The 16,929-nt window shown below is 34.9% G+C and overlaps 1 protein-coding gene across 1 annotated transcript; it reads left to right on the top strand.

Moving 5' to 3' along the window:
• The first annotated feature begins 2,934 nt into the window (after positions 1-2,934).
• LOC108365428 (probable cytochrome P450 6g2) lies at positions 2,935-14,781 on the top strand. Its single transcript, XM_017619443.1, has 3 exons — positions 2,935-3,444; positions 13,492-14,304; positions 14,404-14,781. Exons 1-3 carry the CDS (start codon positions 2,935-2,937, stop codon positions 14,686-14,688), a joined length of 1,608 nt encoding a protein of 535 aa, XP_017474932.1. The 3' UTR covers positions 14,689-14,781.
• The last annotated feature ends 2,148 nt before the right edge of the window (positions 14,782-16,929 follow it).

The raw sequence follows: 16,929 nt of genomic DNA, 5'->3' as shown, positions 1-16,929 counted from the left end.
GCGCCGGTCGTGTAAGAAAATAAAAACTACATTACTAAAGTGAGTGAGTGAAGTAAGTTATTTCCAAGCGAAAATTGTACTGGCGTGTGCTATTATAGATTTCCCATATTTTTTAAGAACATTTAATTAATTCAAAGACATTTATTGTGCGAGTAGGAATGGAAAAAAAAACTCCACAAGTTGCCTTTGCTACCCAATGAACAGCTGCGGGCCAGCCACGTGCGGTTCTACCCAGTTAGCAGCTCCTAACAAACAACAGCGATAACCGCGACCCAGCAGAGCTCTAATTTTCATCGAAGTCGCAGCAGTGTAGCAGTGTATTGGTGTTAACAAGAACACCACCATAACAGCGAGATATGTAAGCGGCTACTCGACACGACGACCGTGACACGGAGCCACGGAATCCTTGCCTACATGAAAAACGTATAAAGTGCATACAGTAAGCCGCGGACGTGGTTTCAACGGGGCAGCATGGTAGTGGTTGCAACGGGACTTGGTAAATTTTTTTGGTACAGCTTCGACATCGGCGTAACGGTTTTAGTAGCGGTACATCCATATACACATATATATGTATGTACGTATATAAGCACGCGTCATTTATAGGATAAGAGGTATGCGATATCTCTTGCTTGATATGGTATACCTTTTGCCATAAACGGTCTACATACGGTATACATATCGTCGTTTAATGTATAAAACCGCGTATCAACAAAATGCAAAACCGCATATGAAGTTACGCGAAACCGTGTATGTGAGGTTGCATAAATTATTTTCTAGAGAGTAGAAACACTCATATTTCAAAATGGTTCTCTATTTTATAAAGCAATCGCCTTTCTGGCTAGTATATTTCATGATAAGGATTGAGCCTAGAGCTAGTGTGAGCAAATCCAATTTTTGGCAAAAAATGTCTGTTACGCGGTTTTGCAGAACGACGATACGCGGTTTTGTACTTTAAACGACGATATATATTTATGTGGTACATATTCGTAGGCTTCGTTTTCTGCATAAACATCTGCATTGCACTTATTTAATTGATTTTTTTCCCCAGAAAATTTACAGAAAAAGAAATTTTTCTATAAACGTAAATTTTTTTCTGTAACGTTAAAGACAAAAATTTTCACCATATATGTATATTAAGGTAATTTATGAATGTTACTTCTTTACTACTGAAATACATGTTTTAAATTTTGTGGGATAAATTTTTAAGATGTGGGTAATTAAAGGTTTTTTTCCGATTATCGTGGGATTTTTAACAGAGAATGTCTGGCATCACTGCTTCCAACTCGACAAATATACTGAAAGAAAAATCAACAAAAAATTGGTTAATATTACCAGATTCAAACTTGAAAAGGAATCAATGTAATTTTTGGTTAATATTAAAAATGCCTTGGTTGATATTTTCAACAATGATTTGGTAATATTAACCACAATTCTGTTTACATTAACCAAACTTTTGGTTCGCGATTTGTTCGTTTGAATACGCTTATGTTCTGCATTTCACAGATGCTTTTTCATAATTCGGAGATGTAAAACAAAAATGTTTATTATCATTTTAACAAGGTGAGATTTGAAACCGCATGAACGTTAGCAAACAACAGAAAGCATCTCCGCACACTCAGCTACAGCCGCTTAATATAAGTGTCTGCAAATGTTCAACTTAAATTTTTGTTGTTGTTGTTGTTGTTGTAGCGGCTACAACGTCGTTTTATTTGGTTCTGCACTTCACAGAGGCTTTTTCGTAATTAAGAAAAACCAAAAACAGAAAGAGATAAAAATGATATTTCGCGCTGACGGCATTCGTATTGCTGGAAGCCAACAAATAACAGCAATCACCTCTGCACGTTCAGTTACAGCCAGACATACGAATTTTGTTCTCAAATGTTCAACTTGAATTACATTGCTTACAATCGGCTTACTAACCATGAAACCATGCTATCGGCTCAGTGTATAGGTGCAATAATTCGATATTTTAAATGATTCAAAGGTTTAAAATTTTCGATTTTACATTACCCATTTGCTTATGCTGGGACGCTTGATTTCATTCAATCACAATCGTCAATGTTTTCATGATGGCAGAAATAATGCAATACCCATTTTCTCGCGGGATATCAGGGGATATGTACGTTTTGCAACTTGTTGAACTTTACTCCTAAATAAATACATATGTAGATAGGATGTGCAATACGCTATACGAGGGGCAGTCGCGCACACACACACACAGAGGAGCTCACTCAGGAATGTTGCCATATTCACAGTTTGAGGCAAGCTTACCGTTTTCTTTAAATTACCCCCCTGTAAAAATTACAGTTTTGTAAAAACCTCATGGCCTTATTCATAAAAAATATAGTATCTTTATAGAAGGTTTATAAATTGAAAAATGTATGAAAACTTCAATTTATAAAGCTCTTTAAGCCTACTTTATTTTTTATGAATAAGGCCATCAGATTTTAAAGAATGCATTAAAATATTTATTTTCGTTTTTTCGTAAGTAAATTTTTAAGTGCAAAAGAGAGGCAACTCCGTATTTTCTTCTTTGATTAAAAAGAAGTCAGCTGCATTCCAATCATACGGTTAAAAAAACCTTAACATTCCAAAAATCCCTTCGTGTCTGAAAGTTATAGTTTTTTGTTGAAAATACAGTTTTTTTCTTGGGAATTCACAGTTTTTTGAAAATAAAATCTGGCAACACTGTTACTCAGTTACCAAATTTGGTGTTGCCATTTGATACGTTCGTTATCGTTTGATACGCACAAATGAACACTCTTGATAGCGGTATAAAAGCGCTTAGGCACCCACCACTCGCAATCAGTTTAAACTAATTTGTTCATATTGTGTTCTAACGTGAATTATTACTCTAATAATTGCAATTTGATATATCTATTATTAGAAAAATAAATAATATCGACGTTAGTGAACAAAATCACTTGGGAAACTATGGTCGCCATAAATATGCTCTCGGGCGTTGCGGGCGCCTTAAACGCCCACTTAACTGAGATCTTAGCCACTCTGGCCTTCTTCTTCTTCGCACTTTACCTGTGGCTACAATATCAATATTCGTATTGGCGGCGTCATCGTGTGCCTTATATTGAGCCGACAATGATTTTTGGCAATCTCAAGGGTATTATCAATTCTGAGAGTGATCCTTGTTCGTGGTTCCAGTATTTGTATAATCATGAAAAGGCTAAGGATCATGCAGCGGTTGGCATATACGTTTTCAATAAACCTTCTTTGTTGATACGCGATTTGGAGCTGATCAAAACAATTTTGATTAAGGATTTCAATTATTTCTCAAATCGTCATTCCGCTTCCGATCCGCACTCCGACTCGTTGGGCTCAAATAGTTTGTTCTTTGCGAAGAATCCCAGATGGAAGGAGATACGCGTGAAGTTGACGCCCGTTTTCTCAAGTGGCCGGATGAAACAAATGTTTCCACTGATCGAGGAGGTAAGTGCGTAAATGTACTAACGTATGTAAAATATGTAACAAGTTAGAAGCCTAAACAACCAGAAAGAGTGAAAACAAAAAAATGTCGCGCATTTTTGGCACAAATCTATAACATTTCCATGAATTATGTTTTGAATATGCATAATTATAAAAACCCTTCGACTTTCAGTGGCAGCACTACTGACACTTTTACAAAATTGCTTCTATTAAATTAGAGTCATCTCATATTCGAATACTGGTAATATTTGAATTACCTTGGCAGCACCATGGGCTGCACTTTTAAAAGAACTTTAAAATTTTTGCGATAAATTTTGAATTCTACCCTCTCATATTTTAATACTGGCCATCGACAATTTTTGGTAAGGTCCATGCTTTTTACCAGACCCATCTACCGACATGTATTTCGACACCTACCGACATATATTTCGACGTACAGTAAATTATGAACAACCGAAAAAATAGCAAAAAATAGCAATTTTCGCAATTTACTCGAAATTTCGCACGAGTCAAACGAACGGTTAAAAGCACCCGCCACTTTTTTTGTGTGCCGGTGCTATTATTCCGTGAGTCGCAGGCCCAAGTATCGGCACATTCCGAACGAAAAATTACACTGAAACCGGTTTGTCTCCAAACCAAATTTGACAAGGGATGATGGAAAATCGTGCAGTAATTAATTGATAGAAAAATATTTTCTAATAAAAAAATTATAATTGTCAATAGCATTTTCAATCTTGATAATTTATCAAGAAAATAGATTTAAAGTTCTGTGTCTTGATAAATAATCAAAAATTGACAAATTATAAAAATATTGAATTTATTAAGTGCACAGAACCGGGCTGTAAGTATTTGTTATGAAATATAGCAGTGTTATTCAGCATATTTTTTTCTCACTGAAGAAGTGAAGATTTTGGTAGCGAAGATTTGGTCACTTTTGGTAACTTTTCTTAAGAGATTTTGGTAGAAAAAAATGTTGGCGAGTGGCAACCATGTTTGGTATCAATGGTTTACAGCAAGCACGTTCTATGGATGCCACTGTCCAATTCCTATGTGGAATTGCTCGGTGATTTCGAAAATCGAGTTTTGCGAGTTAATTTTGTAAAAATCACTTTTCGATAGGCCTGATAGTTTCTGAGAAACTAATTAACAACAAAAATAATAAAGAAACAAAACAGTCGTAATTTTTTTATTTTTCCCCTGTTAAAGTTAGAATTTTTTAAATTTTTCACAAAAAAAAAACGAAAAATCTGGAGTCATTAATTGATTTCTTAGAAACTATCTGGCCTATCGAAAACTGATGTATGTACATATATGTATGTATGTATATACGTAGACATATAGTTGAGAAGTAGATGCGATCAAGCTAAAGTGTAATCATTTGCATATACCTAGGACGTTGTAGTGTCATTCTGTAAAAAAAAGTTGTGGCATATCTGCACACTTTTTTAGTATATCGATGTATATAATATAACCTCGTTGGTGAAATATACATACATGAAATTCTCGATGAAGAACAAAACCAAATATAACGAGTGCAAAATAAGTACAAAACAAACAAGAAAGTAATATTGTTATTGTCTTCGTTGTTTGCTCAGTTACTATTTATTTATATATTTATATATATTTTTTTTTACCCCACATTCGGCATAGCTATTAGGTGCATACTTACATACATATATTATCAAAAGTAGGCTACTGTTTTGTTTCAAAGAAAGTATGTATACATTTATGTACATATCTGCTCAGACTTATAAAATAAAATTTGGGCCTATTAAATTTTACAATAATAGCTTAGAATGACGTAATTTAAGTACTTGTTCAATGATTTATAGCGTATATGTGAAACAGTAAAGATGGTACATATTGCATATTTTTAGTGATGATATTTTTAACTAATATTTTTAACTAGACGGCTAAACGGAGAATAACCATAACTTTGAAGGCCTAATTATATCATTATTTTCTTTATAGGAACGAGCTCAAATATCATTTGGGTTACTCGTCAAAGCCTTTATGAAATAGTGAAAAACTCTGCTGCGATCAATTCAATGAAAAATTTAACGTTTTAGCGGGACAAATGAAATATCGCATCAGGCCATCTGATGAAAATTTAAACGAATTTAATGAAAAGTTGAGATATTTCATATCTGAGTTCAAAAATTCGTTGGAATAGGCCCTGTAGACACGAAGAACGTTTTTTTAAAGCAAAGTTGGCTTGAGTACTCTATAGGGTTTCCGTGTTCAAAACAAAATAAACGTCAATTGTCAGATCTAGAGGCGCGAAACAAAGATTTTAAGAGCTACAGAGAACATTTTTCTCGAAAGTGCAACAGAAAAAAGACGAATGAAAATATATTCAATAGACTTTTGATTAATTCCGACCATGTTGTAGCAAGTATGAGAAAAATACCTTAAAAAAACTCAGTATTTGTCGAAAGAAGCACAACAGTTATTAATTACACAGCCTTATAGCGATGATGAAGATGTTGATAGTGATGACAATGATGCAAGCGAAGATGATTATTAAAGGTTTTATAGTCTAATTATTTTCTAGGCTTAACAAAAACATGTAGATAATTGTTGAAGAGAACATTTTTAAAATTCGTATTCACTATCATATAAAAAATTACCTAAAAGAGAGATGATGTGGGTGATGTTGATGATGAAAATAGTAATGAAGATAATGATGAGGATAATAGTGGTGTTTAACTTATAATTAATGATGATTAGGACTTTAGCAAATTATCATTAAGTAATAACAAAAATTATTTATGGGAGTAATAACTAAATTTTAAGTTTTCTCTCTCTTTGGTAACGCCATAAAAACTTACGTAAAACAAAAAATCCCACTAAACTATTTTCGGATTTGTCTTTTTTTACTTCATTTGGTGGTAGTTATACAAATACATCAAAATATTTTAAATTAAATGTACGTATGAATTGATATGTACCACCACTGTGCGGTCGAAACCTACTAAGAAATTAGAATCCAATTTACTCTAAAGGATAAAGGAAATGTTTTAGTATTGAAATCGAGCGAGAGAGAGTTGCCACCCATTTAGAAATTTAAAATCGTTTTATCAAGCCTACTAACATTATAAATGGGAAAGTTTGTGAGTTAGTGAGTGTAAATGTTTGTTTTTCTTTCATGCCAACACTGCAAATGAAATTTGGCACACTTTTAGGCTATGGCCTGGATTAACATACAGGATATTTTTATGAAGGGCGTTGCCACTTTTTCAAAAGTTAAAATCAACTATTTGTTAAGTCAGATGAAATATTACAACAATGTGGGTACCTTTTTATAAATAGAAAACTAATTAAATTAACTATTTAAATCAAATATTTTAGTATGGGTACCAAATGAGAAAAGTTTAAAACAAATTTATTTCTAAATATTTCTGAAGAGTGTTGCCGCCTGTTAAGAAATTCATAATCAATTTACTTAAAAAGTTCAAAGTTAATATATGTATCAAACGACAGAGGGTTAAGAAAGTTTCCTTTCGAAAATATTTCTGAAGAGAGTTGTCGCCCGTTTAGAAATTTAAAATCACTTTAATCGACAAGTTAAATGAAATATTTAAATATAGGTGTCAAATACCTGCAACTATATGAAAAGTATAAAACCGCTTCTTTTAAAGACATCGCCCACAGGTTTTTAGAAACAGCACGACGAAGCTCTGAGACTAATTGCGGATAGACTTTTCTCAGTAGTGGGTAACGGATTTGGGATTTTGGCTCGCCCATGGGAGAACTGTCCGATGAGTTATTCAGGGAGTTGAATTATAACACCACGAACTTGGCGGCTCAAGCCATCGAAACAGAACCTAAATGATTTATTTCCCGAGCATAGGCAAATTTTCCACAAAATACTCCTCAAGGGTATGAGCGTACTTGCTCAGCGGTGGAAGAACTGCACACTCGCCGCTTAAACTCCCTCTCAACCTTGCGAGTCGGGATACATCAACTTGCAACATTAGCAAAACATTGGCGGGGGGTCTATGTTGCAACAATGCAATTTAATGTTTTGGGAAAATGTACGATGTCACACAAGCGTCACAAGTGCAGTCGAGGCACTCGGTCGAAGCCCGTTTGCTGATGGGTGAAGTAGTCGTACTGCTCGCAGTAGATTTTCGGCAGACGCTACTTGTCATCGAGCATGGCACTGCGGCAGGGTAGATACATGTCCAATACAATAAGTCCCGAACCGTTGTTTGCGAAATGTATAACAGTAGATGTCATTAATTTGAATTGCTTAACTTTTTATAATAAAAGTTGTTGTATTTAAATGGTTAAATGATATGTTTCCTTCTTTGTTACATTTAAAAGATTTACGTTAAACCAAACCTCACGCGGGCGAAGCTGCGGGCAAAAGCTAGTGATTCATATATGAAGCTAAACATTTTTTTAAAAGAGTCCAAAATGAGCCGTATGTGAGGTCAATAAGAGTCCAATACGATTCATATTGAGGCTCATTTGATGTATGCATCAGGGTTGCCACTGACGAAAAAAAATATTTACCATCCACTTGAAAAAAATCTACCAAATCTGGGAAATATCTACCAATAACTTTTTATAATTATTTTAATCGAAACTATAGTTTTGTTATTTTTTATTTATTTTAATTAAAACTATACTTTTCTTTATTTTTTTAGTTATTTCAATAAGAATTAAAATTGTTTTTAAGAACTTTTTATTTAACTAGTTATACGGTATTTGAGTCATATTATTGGCATATTCTCAGTTTCCTTCAAACAAAAGCGAAAGTGATGAAACTAAAGGCAACAATGAAACTTCATTATTTGAAAAACTTCAACCCGAGTTATTATAGACAAATACCGTGACTCAAAAAAGTGATTTTTTTTAATATTCGCAGTATTTTTCGAGTAAAAATTTTTTATTGCTTTAACTAAATCCATAAAAATCGAGGATTCAAACTATATACAACATATAGAAAAATTCCAAAAATTTTCTTCTAAATTTCGAATTTTTTACTCTGAATTTTTAGAACAATTTAAGGTATGGAGTTTTAAAGCAAATACTATTTGAGTATAGCCAACAATGTGCTACTTAAAATTCCCGTTGATTTTTTTATTTTTTTTCCATTGATAAAAAATGGTATTGATTTAATTTTTTTGCGAACAATCATAGTGCGTAATTACATACCTGTCAATTTTTTTTGTTATATTTAAATAATCATTTAAAAGATTTAGGCAATCAAAAGCTCCTCGGGATTCCAGTAAAATTAGTTTGAATGGAGCGAGATATGTTCGCCTTATATCGATATACATTTATACGTATGTAATTATATAAAATGTATGCAAAGAAATTTTTAATATATTTAAAGATAACTACGAAAAATAAATCGGGAACGGAAAGTTCATCAAAAATCTACCAAAATGAGACAAAATTTACCTTTTTACCAACCCAATTTTTTTCTACCAATTTTGGTAACAATTTACCAAAGTGGCAACGCTGGTATGCATTTAAGCTCATATAAGTCGACCTTCGGAGGAAGGGAAACGCCGCTCATATCGGACTCTTAAATTAGCTTATTATGAGCGTAAAGGCTCCGAAATAGGACTCTTTAAAGACTCATTTATGACTCCAAATGTTTGCTGGGTTGCTTTGACCAGATATAAATGTGCGATTTTTTTTTTGTTTTTTTTTTTAAGCAGAAATACATATATGATAATGATAAAAACCAAAAATTTTGGTTCCTTAAATATCACATACTCTTTTACATTAATGCATCTGTATGTCTTTATAATTGACCTGAAAATGGTAAATCAGGCAAAAAAAACTTTACTCAGAAACTTGGAGAACTTTAGATTTTTGATTTCTAAGTTAAATTTCCAAGTGGAAAGAGAGCCGTGACGGAATCATGCTGCCATATAATTTTTTCACTTATCTTTATATATCAAAATGACTTCGTTTGTTATCGCATAAAGGCGGATCTCAATAGCATGAGTGTACAAGCGTAGGTGAATGGACAAATTTGTATGGCAGCACATACATAGCAACACATTTAAACGTAAGAAAGTTTTATGGATTTTGACTTCCAAGCGTAAATGTCAAACATACGCATACGGATACGCATGCTATTCTGATCCACCTTTACTCAGGAACAGCTCAAGGGATTTGGTTCGTTTTTAGTTCGTTTTGTTTGTTTGTAAAGAAAAAATAAATAAAAAAATGGTGTTGCCAGATATTTAAAATATCAAAAACAGTTTTAATTTGAATGCGCTGCGATAATGCGATTGCACTGAGAACGTATACAAAAATTTTAATGTAGAAAAAAAGAAATAGGGTTGCCACCTATCGAAAGAAATTCAAAAAGGTTATTTAAATAACAAAAATACTTATCCAATATAACAGTACGGATATCAAACGAAACGTGTTTGAAAGAGCTCTATACCATATTTTAAGATATGGCAACCTATCTTAAAAACTAAAAAGAATTAAATACATAAGTCACCTTGTGCGATTTAATTTTAAGATAAAAATGTTTGATGATTTATAACTATGTTCTTCGCTATTGTCTGTAGAAGAAATTTAAGGAAAATTTCTTTAAAATCGAATCCTCGAAAGCTGTGTGAAATGCACTGTGAAAGCCGCATTGAATATATTCTGAGGTAAGCAGATGCTAACGATCCAAATCAGGAATATTCGGAGAATATTAAGTGTTCAGTTTTGTTGAATTTTTATTTTATTTAATTGTGTAAATTTTTAAGGCAGTGTCACTCGATTGGTACATTGTATAGATATGTGCATTTTTATATTGGGCTATTGGTATTGTAGTCAAAAGACTGGTACAATACAGCAATATTCTATTGCAAAATTTCCACAAAATATTTTTCGAGATTGGGATAAAGCAAAATATTTAGGTATTCACACCAAGGTTGTTGCGAATATTCGCATTCGCAACCACGGAACTTCCAAATACATTTTAACATTCGCATTTGCATTTGTCATAATCAATGCGGAGCTTTTGCGAATGCGAATATAGTGCAAGTGCACTGATAAAACACAAAACAAAAAATTTTACCTAACATTTTTTGCCTGTGGAGATGCTACTTTCAGACTGTCCCCTACNGTATATCTGGCAAACAAAAAATTTTACCTAACATTTTTTGCCTGTGGAGATGCTACTTTCAGACTGTCCCCTACGTACCCCTTCTTTCGTAATTTAAAGCCAAGATAAGAGTAGGTATTTCCAGCGCAAATGTTCAACGGCTGGCAATAAAGAGCGCGTTAAAAGATCACCTTTAATTAGGTAAAAATTATGGAACTATCGAATATTATTTGTCAAAGGTCTGTTCAAAAAATCCAAAATTCACTTCTTGATCCGACAGCGGTGAGTAATTAATTGTGATTGCCTGCAACTAGGAAAAGCCGAGCTCAGCTAACTAATAAAAATAAATTACAAGATATTCATTACAGGTGAATCCAAACCCAGGAACTAAGCAGATCTCAAACCTTTATCGTCCGTGATTCCAATAATTCAAATTATTATAAAAACCAGGTACCTTTTTAACAAAATATTCTGATTTTAAACAGCAGAATTGCTGGCAGCCACGACTTTCAGAACAGAATTTTCTTCGAAATTTTCATTCCTAGAAAATAGCAATTTATTTGCCATTTCCACCTATGTATTCACAACCTCGCTATAAGCACACATATTTCAAACCAGTCACAGATGATAGGATTAAAAATGAATTACAAAAACTAAAATCGAAAAAACGCTGGTGACATAACAGGTTCTCCAAATTCTGAAACTGCCAAAAGAATTGGTTCTCCAAATTGGAATACAACGGTGTTAAAACAACGATCTTGCCATGATGCTAGATTGTGAAGATGAAAGTCAGGAGGATACATCTAAAATTTGCAGCCCTGATGCAATTCTCAAAAAGGAATCATTGCACCACAATAGAAAAAGAAATATACTTAACTGAAAGTCCTCTCAACTGGTGCAGCGTCAATCGAAAAGAATTCACAATTTTATCAAGTTTCAAGTTTGTTGCCTCGAGCGAGTAGTTATTTAGTGGAGCAGGTTTGATTTACGACCTGTAACCCGAAAAGGCAGCAAAATTACTCTTTATTAAATACAATGTTCCAATTTTTTAATTTAAGTCCTAAATAAAAGAAAACATTATTAAAAATTACTAACTTTTCCATTTTTTATTTAACTAAACCACCTAATGTACTCACCAAAATTATTTCTTACAAATATTTGACATCCGCATTCGCATCCGCGGATGTCTAAAATTCCACATTCGCAACATCCCTACTTCGAACACATGCGCAACATGTGATTGCGTAAGTGTGCGTATGAGTTGGCTGCTCTAAACATTACAACTACAACATGTGAGCTCGGCATCCATATCGAAGCGTAAGACATATTCTACGTCAAAAAACTATCGAGTGAAAGACGATCTGTGCTCTAAATCATACTTCATTTGAAATTAAATACATATGTACGTAGTGACCCTGCAGTGAAAAATTATCAATTGCAAAATATAACTAACTTGTAGTTAGCTTTTTGGCGGGATTTCGATAAATACCCCACTTTTAATTAGCTATGACAAAACCGGTGAGTTGTAAAGTTTGTTTTCTTTACAAGTTTCTATTTAAAAATCCTCATACTAAAATTGCTTTGAATACATATTTTTCTGCACTTCACAAATCTTTTTTCGTATTCAGGTCAAATAAAATGAAGTTCGAAATTTTATATTATCATTTTTATGTTATGTCTGATGGAATTCGGATATAGGACCACCTACTGCAGGATATGTAAAAAAATATACAAATATGCAATGTTGAATGTAAATTAAATAAATAAAAATATAAAAAAAAAATGTAAAGAAATAACAAAATGTTTGTTTATTGATATTTTATGTCTAAAAGTAGTAAGTTACAAGCTATTTGAAGTGTAATGCAGCGGTATCCAGGTCTGACTTTTTTGCGGCTATCACCCCACAAAAGTAGTTACTTTTTTCGAACAAAATATACAGTAAGGGTATTCAGACTATTCCCGTTAATGTATTAATTCGCTATCTGGTAACTCGGTAATACTTTCAACTTCGAACGCCCCTTATCCTTTTTCTGGTTAAAATTACTTTCGAATCAGCTGACGTGAAATCCTTTTATTTATAAACATTTATGAATTCCACAACAGAAAGATTTATTGAACTTTTGATAAAATGCATACACTTTTCGCACGAGAAAATTCTAGAAAATAAGTGACAGAAAGGAATCAACTGACATTTTAACGCGTGTATTACTACATTATCAGACTAACCACCTCGTTAAGTTGGTAATGATATATTCGGTAATTTACAAAAACAAAACAATGGTGGGAGTTACCGAATACCGAATTAAGACCTTAACGAGTATAGTCTGAATACCCTTAGTTAATAGTTAGCACTAGTGTTCGCGTAAACAAACTTAAGGTCTGTATAAGGTAACGTTACTCCCCGCAGCGGCTAGTCTTTATTAGTGAGGGGTTAGGGCATCGTGGCGTACGGGCAGGCATGGGCAGAGAGTTATAGTCTGATTATATATACTTCGCACAACTTCGCATAACTTCGCATAAACTTCAAACTGTAATTTCGTATGTACTATGTAAATATTTTGTATTTATTCCAGAAATTAGCAGAACTTTTAAAAGTTTAGCGATCTGTTGAGTTTAGATTTTGCTTCACATTTTCTTAAGTTACATTTTTATTGTACTGGTACAAACGGTTGTGCGAAGTTATGCGAAGGATGCATAATCAGACCCTTAGCAGGTGCTAAAAGAGCGAGAGCGCAGATGAGAATACGACAGAATGCAAAATGAATTAGGCACACTAACACACTCTCACTTTTAGCTCACGCTTGTTTCTGGTATTTAGTGCCCACCTCTGCGTATGAGTAATCTGTAAATATGCACTTGGATGTCACATTTTATTTACTTATTTACAATATTATTTTTTACATTACATGTATAACAACCGCTCCTATGCATTTGCAAATAATTTAAATATATAATTTTTTACTCACATCTCGCAGATTGCACGCGAATATGACAAGTATTTGTGCGCATTGAAAATGGATCCGAAAACTAATTCTACAGTGTTGGATGTAAAGGAACCGAATGCGCTCTATACAACTGACGTGATTGCAATCACCGCTTATGGGGTACAGGCAAACAGCCTTAATGACCCCAATGGGATTTTCCGCAAGAGTGGCAAAAGGATTTTCACCTTCACTTGGCTACGTGCCATGGAGTTCAAAGCTTTCTTCTTTATACCCATGTTAGTAAAAATATTCCGCTTCAAAGTCTTCTCCGCAGAAACGACAGTCTTCTTACGCAACACCATCAATCATGTTATGGAGGAACGCGAGCGATCGGGTGCTGTACGCAATGATCTCATCGATACTTTGATTAAATTCCGACGTGAAGCTGAAAAAGAACTGAAGGAAGGCAAAAAACCATTCATTTTGGAAGGAGACGCTTTGGCGGCACAAGCAGCTATCTTCTTCTCGGCTGGCTTTGAGACCACATCAGCAACCATGTCTTTTACAATGTTCGAAATGGCGCGTCACCCCGAAATGCAGCAACGTTTGCGCGAAGAGATACGCATAGCTTTGCAGAGTAATGACGGCAAGGTGACCTACGAACTGATAGTGGGGCTGAAGTATATGGATAATGTTGTAAAGGAAGTGCTACGCCGTTATCCGCCATTACCTTTCATCGATCGCGTATGCACGCCAAAAGCGGGTGAAAAGGGTTATTCGCTGAAGGAATTCGGCATAGATTTCGATGTACCTAAAGATATGCCTATCTACGTAGCAAATCATGCCGTACAAATGGATCCAAGGGTGAGTGCTTCTGTTTGAAGCTGACATTTTGTTTATCTTATGCTTAAAAAAACTTTTATAACGCGTTTACTTGAATATTTTCTGTTTGTATTCTTTTAGAATTTCAAAGATCCCGAGCAATTTAATCCCGATCGTTTTCTACCTGAAAATAAGCAAGACAACAATATGAATGCATATATACCATTCGGCACTGGCCCCCATAATTGCATTGGTGAACGCTTCGCAATGATGCAAACAAAGTTGGGATTGCTCTACTTCTATCGCAATCATTATGTAACGGCCTGTGACAAAACGCCACAGAAAATTCAATTGGATCCACGTGCCGTTCTTATCCAGTCCATTGGTGGTATTCACGTGAATGTTGTACGGGATCCGTTATTTTAAGTTCAATTTTGTTCATATAAAAATTATCCAGTAACTTGCTTTCCCCTATTTACTTTGCAAGTTTTTGTTTTTTTTTTTTTGATACATGAACACCAAAACTTAATCAGCCTTATCATGAGTTTCATTTTCACCGAACCGATTCACTTTTCACTTTTGGTGTCCATGGTTTTACTATGGGCGGATGACAAATTTCGGGTCAATTTTTTTTTCGGGCGAAACTCACGATAAGGCAGAATAACTTCTGATAACTTTTGAAAATTATACAAAAAAAATAAATAACCAAATAATAAGAGAGCGCAGAATTTTATTGAGTGCGTTACTTATTTGATATGATTTAAAAAATTGAGGAATTCGCTTTGGTTTTGTTGGGTTATGCTAGGTTAGGTTAGGAAAGGTTAAGTTAAAACGCAGTTACTCACGGACGTAAAAACCGAGAACGTGTCAGCTGACACAATCTATCTTATGGGATCTGCGTGTTAACAAAAACTCACCACCGCATGACCGTGGCGTTTACTTTGCTTCTCTCTCTTTCTATCAATAGCAAACTGCATATGTTTCTACGTACGTCTACGCTACGCTACGTACACGTTCGTGGGTAACCAAGCTCTTTGAAACCATTTCTTCTATTCTATCTTTTTTTATCACAAGATGAGCTTATCCACCATATGTCTAATGTTATATGACTATTGTACAACAATACTCTAAGACTTGGACTAGCAGAAAATACTACATTTGACGGTTAAACCGATTACTAGGGTCACTAAAAAGGAAATCAGTGATGTCGACGGATCCCTAGTACAGAAGGAAGAGGATCATCCTAAAGCGCACGAAAAGTTCCTGATAATGTTACGCTGGATTAGGGCTGCCAGATTTGTTGTGACGCAAAGCCGGGACAATTTTTTGAAAATGTTCTAAATACCCAAACCCCACCTCATAACACAAAAATATGTACACTTGCGATATGATCCACAATTGTTTAAGTGCCACGCTCACTCTTTGAAACATTACGTTCCGTTTTTTTCCTCTTTTTATTGTGGATGTGGAATGGACATTACAGGTGCCCTTTGCCTACCGGCCGGGTCCAATGGACTCGAATGAGATTTTATTGTGTTCCCATATCAATATATCCGTGTTCATATGGAATAGTAGCTTATGTCGAAAGGATGACTTTAGTATAATGTGGCATTCCATTCGCAGCATACGATTGTGAATGACTCAGTGGCGCCGAGCCGTTGAAGAACTGTTGGCAAATAAACGCGCAAGAAATAGTACCGGTACTAGCAAGTCAATATTCTTATTAGGTCCCATCAAAAAACTCCTTGATATGATGCTTTTTGCTCTGTAACTCCTTTACATTGGTTATTATCATGTAGTCTGTACTTTTTTGGTCATGTTAAATTTTTTTATTTATTTATTGGCTAATGCTAGTTTCTCACTCTTGCCAACATGTGCCACTTTGGACTGTGTAGGCAACTCAGAAGTAAAGTTCCCTCTCGACGTACGAAAACCCCTCTCTATAAGTCACTCATCATGTCCGTGCTGGCATATAGCGCAGAAGCAAGGGCAATGCCAACATCCGATAAGGCGGACCAAGGAGGAGTATTCAAGAGAAAGATTTTGTAGAGGATTTATGGGCCTTTACGTGTTGGCGACGGCGAGTACCGCAGACGATTGATGAGCTATATGAGCTTTACAACGTTATAGACATAGTGCAGCGAATTAAAATTCAGCGGCTTCGCTGGCTTGGCCATGTTGTTCGAATGGACAGAAACGCCCCAGCTCTGAAAGTATTCAACGCGAACCGCGCTGCTGGTAATAGAGGAAGAGGAAGGCCTCCTCTGTGTTGGAAAGACCAGGCGGAGAAAGACTTTGCTTCACTTGGTATTTCCAATTGGCGGCAATTGGCTCAGAAGAGAAATGACTGGCGCGCTGTTTTGGACTCGGCCAAAATCGCCTAGGCGGTTACAGCACCAATAAAGGAGAAGAAGAAGGGAGACACCCACTGCGGACTTTCCAAGGGTGGTTATAGACTGATAATAATTTCGATATATCAAGGAAGCCTGGAAACTTCCATATAAATCGAATTTTCCATACCGCATATCTCTGGAAGTATTTGTGGTAGAGTCCTAAAACTTGGTATGGAAATATTTGGAATCAATTTTGAGTGGGGGCTATTGGAAATGGGGGCGTGGTGCCTTCCAAAACTATTGAAACTTTTACCTATTTGTAAATACATATGTA

The sequence above is a fragment of the Rhagoletis zephyria genome, unplaced genomic scaffold, assembly GCF_001687245.7.
Source record: "Rhagoletis zephyria isolate East Lansing unplaced genomic scaffold, Rhagoletis_zephyria_1.1 Rzeph_scaffold_01866, whole genome shotgun sequence".
NCBI classification, from domain to species: Eukaryota; Metazoa; Arthropoda; class Insecta; order Diptera; family Tephritidae; genus Rhagoletis; species Rhagoletis zephyria.
This window is presented reverse-complemented; position numbering and strand designations above follow the sequence as displayed.

What these genes read in the sequence shown, in the direction of transcription:
- LOC108365428 (XM_017619443.1), top strand. Translation starts at nt 2,935, where the DNA reads ATGGTCGCCATAAATATGCTCTCGGGCGTTGCGGGCGCCTTAAACGCC. An exon ending in TGTTTCCACTGATCGAGGAG is followed by an intron (nt 3,445 to 13,491) that starts GTAAGTGCGTAA and finishes CACATCTCGCAG; the next exon opens with ATTGCACGCGAATATGACAA. An exon ending in CCGTACAAATGGATCCAAGG is followed by an intron (nt 14,305 to 14,403) that starts GTGAGTGCTTCT and finishes GTATTCTTTTAG; the next exon opens with AATTTCAAAGATCCCGAGCA.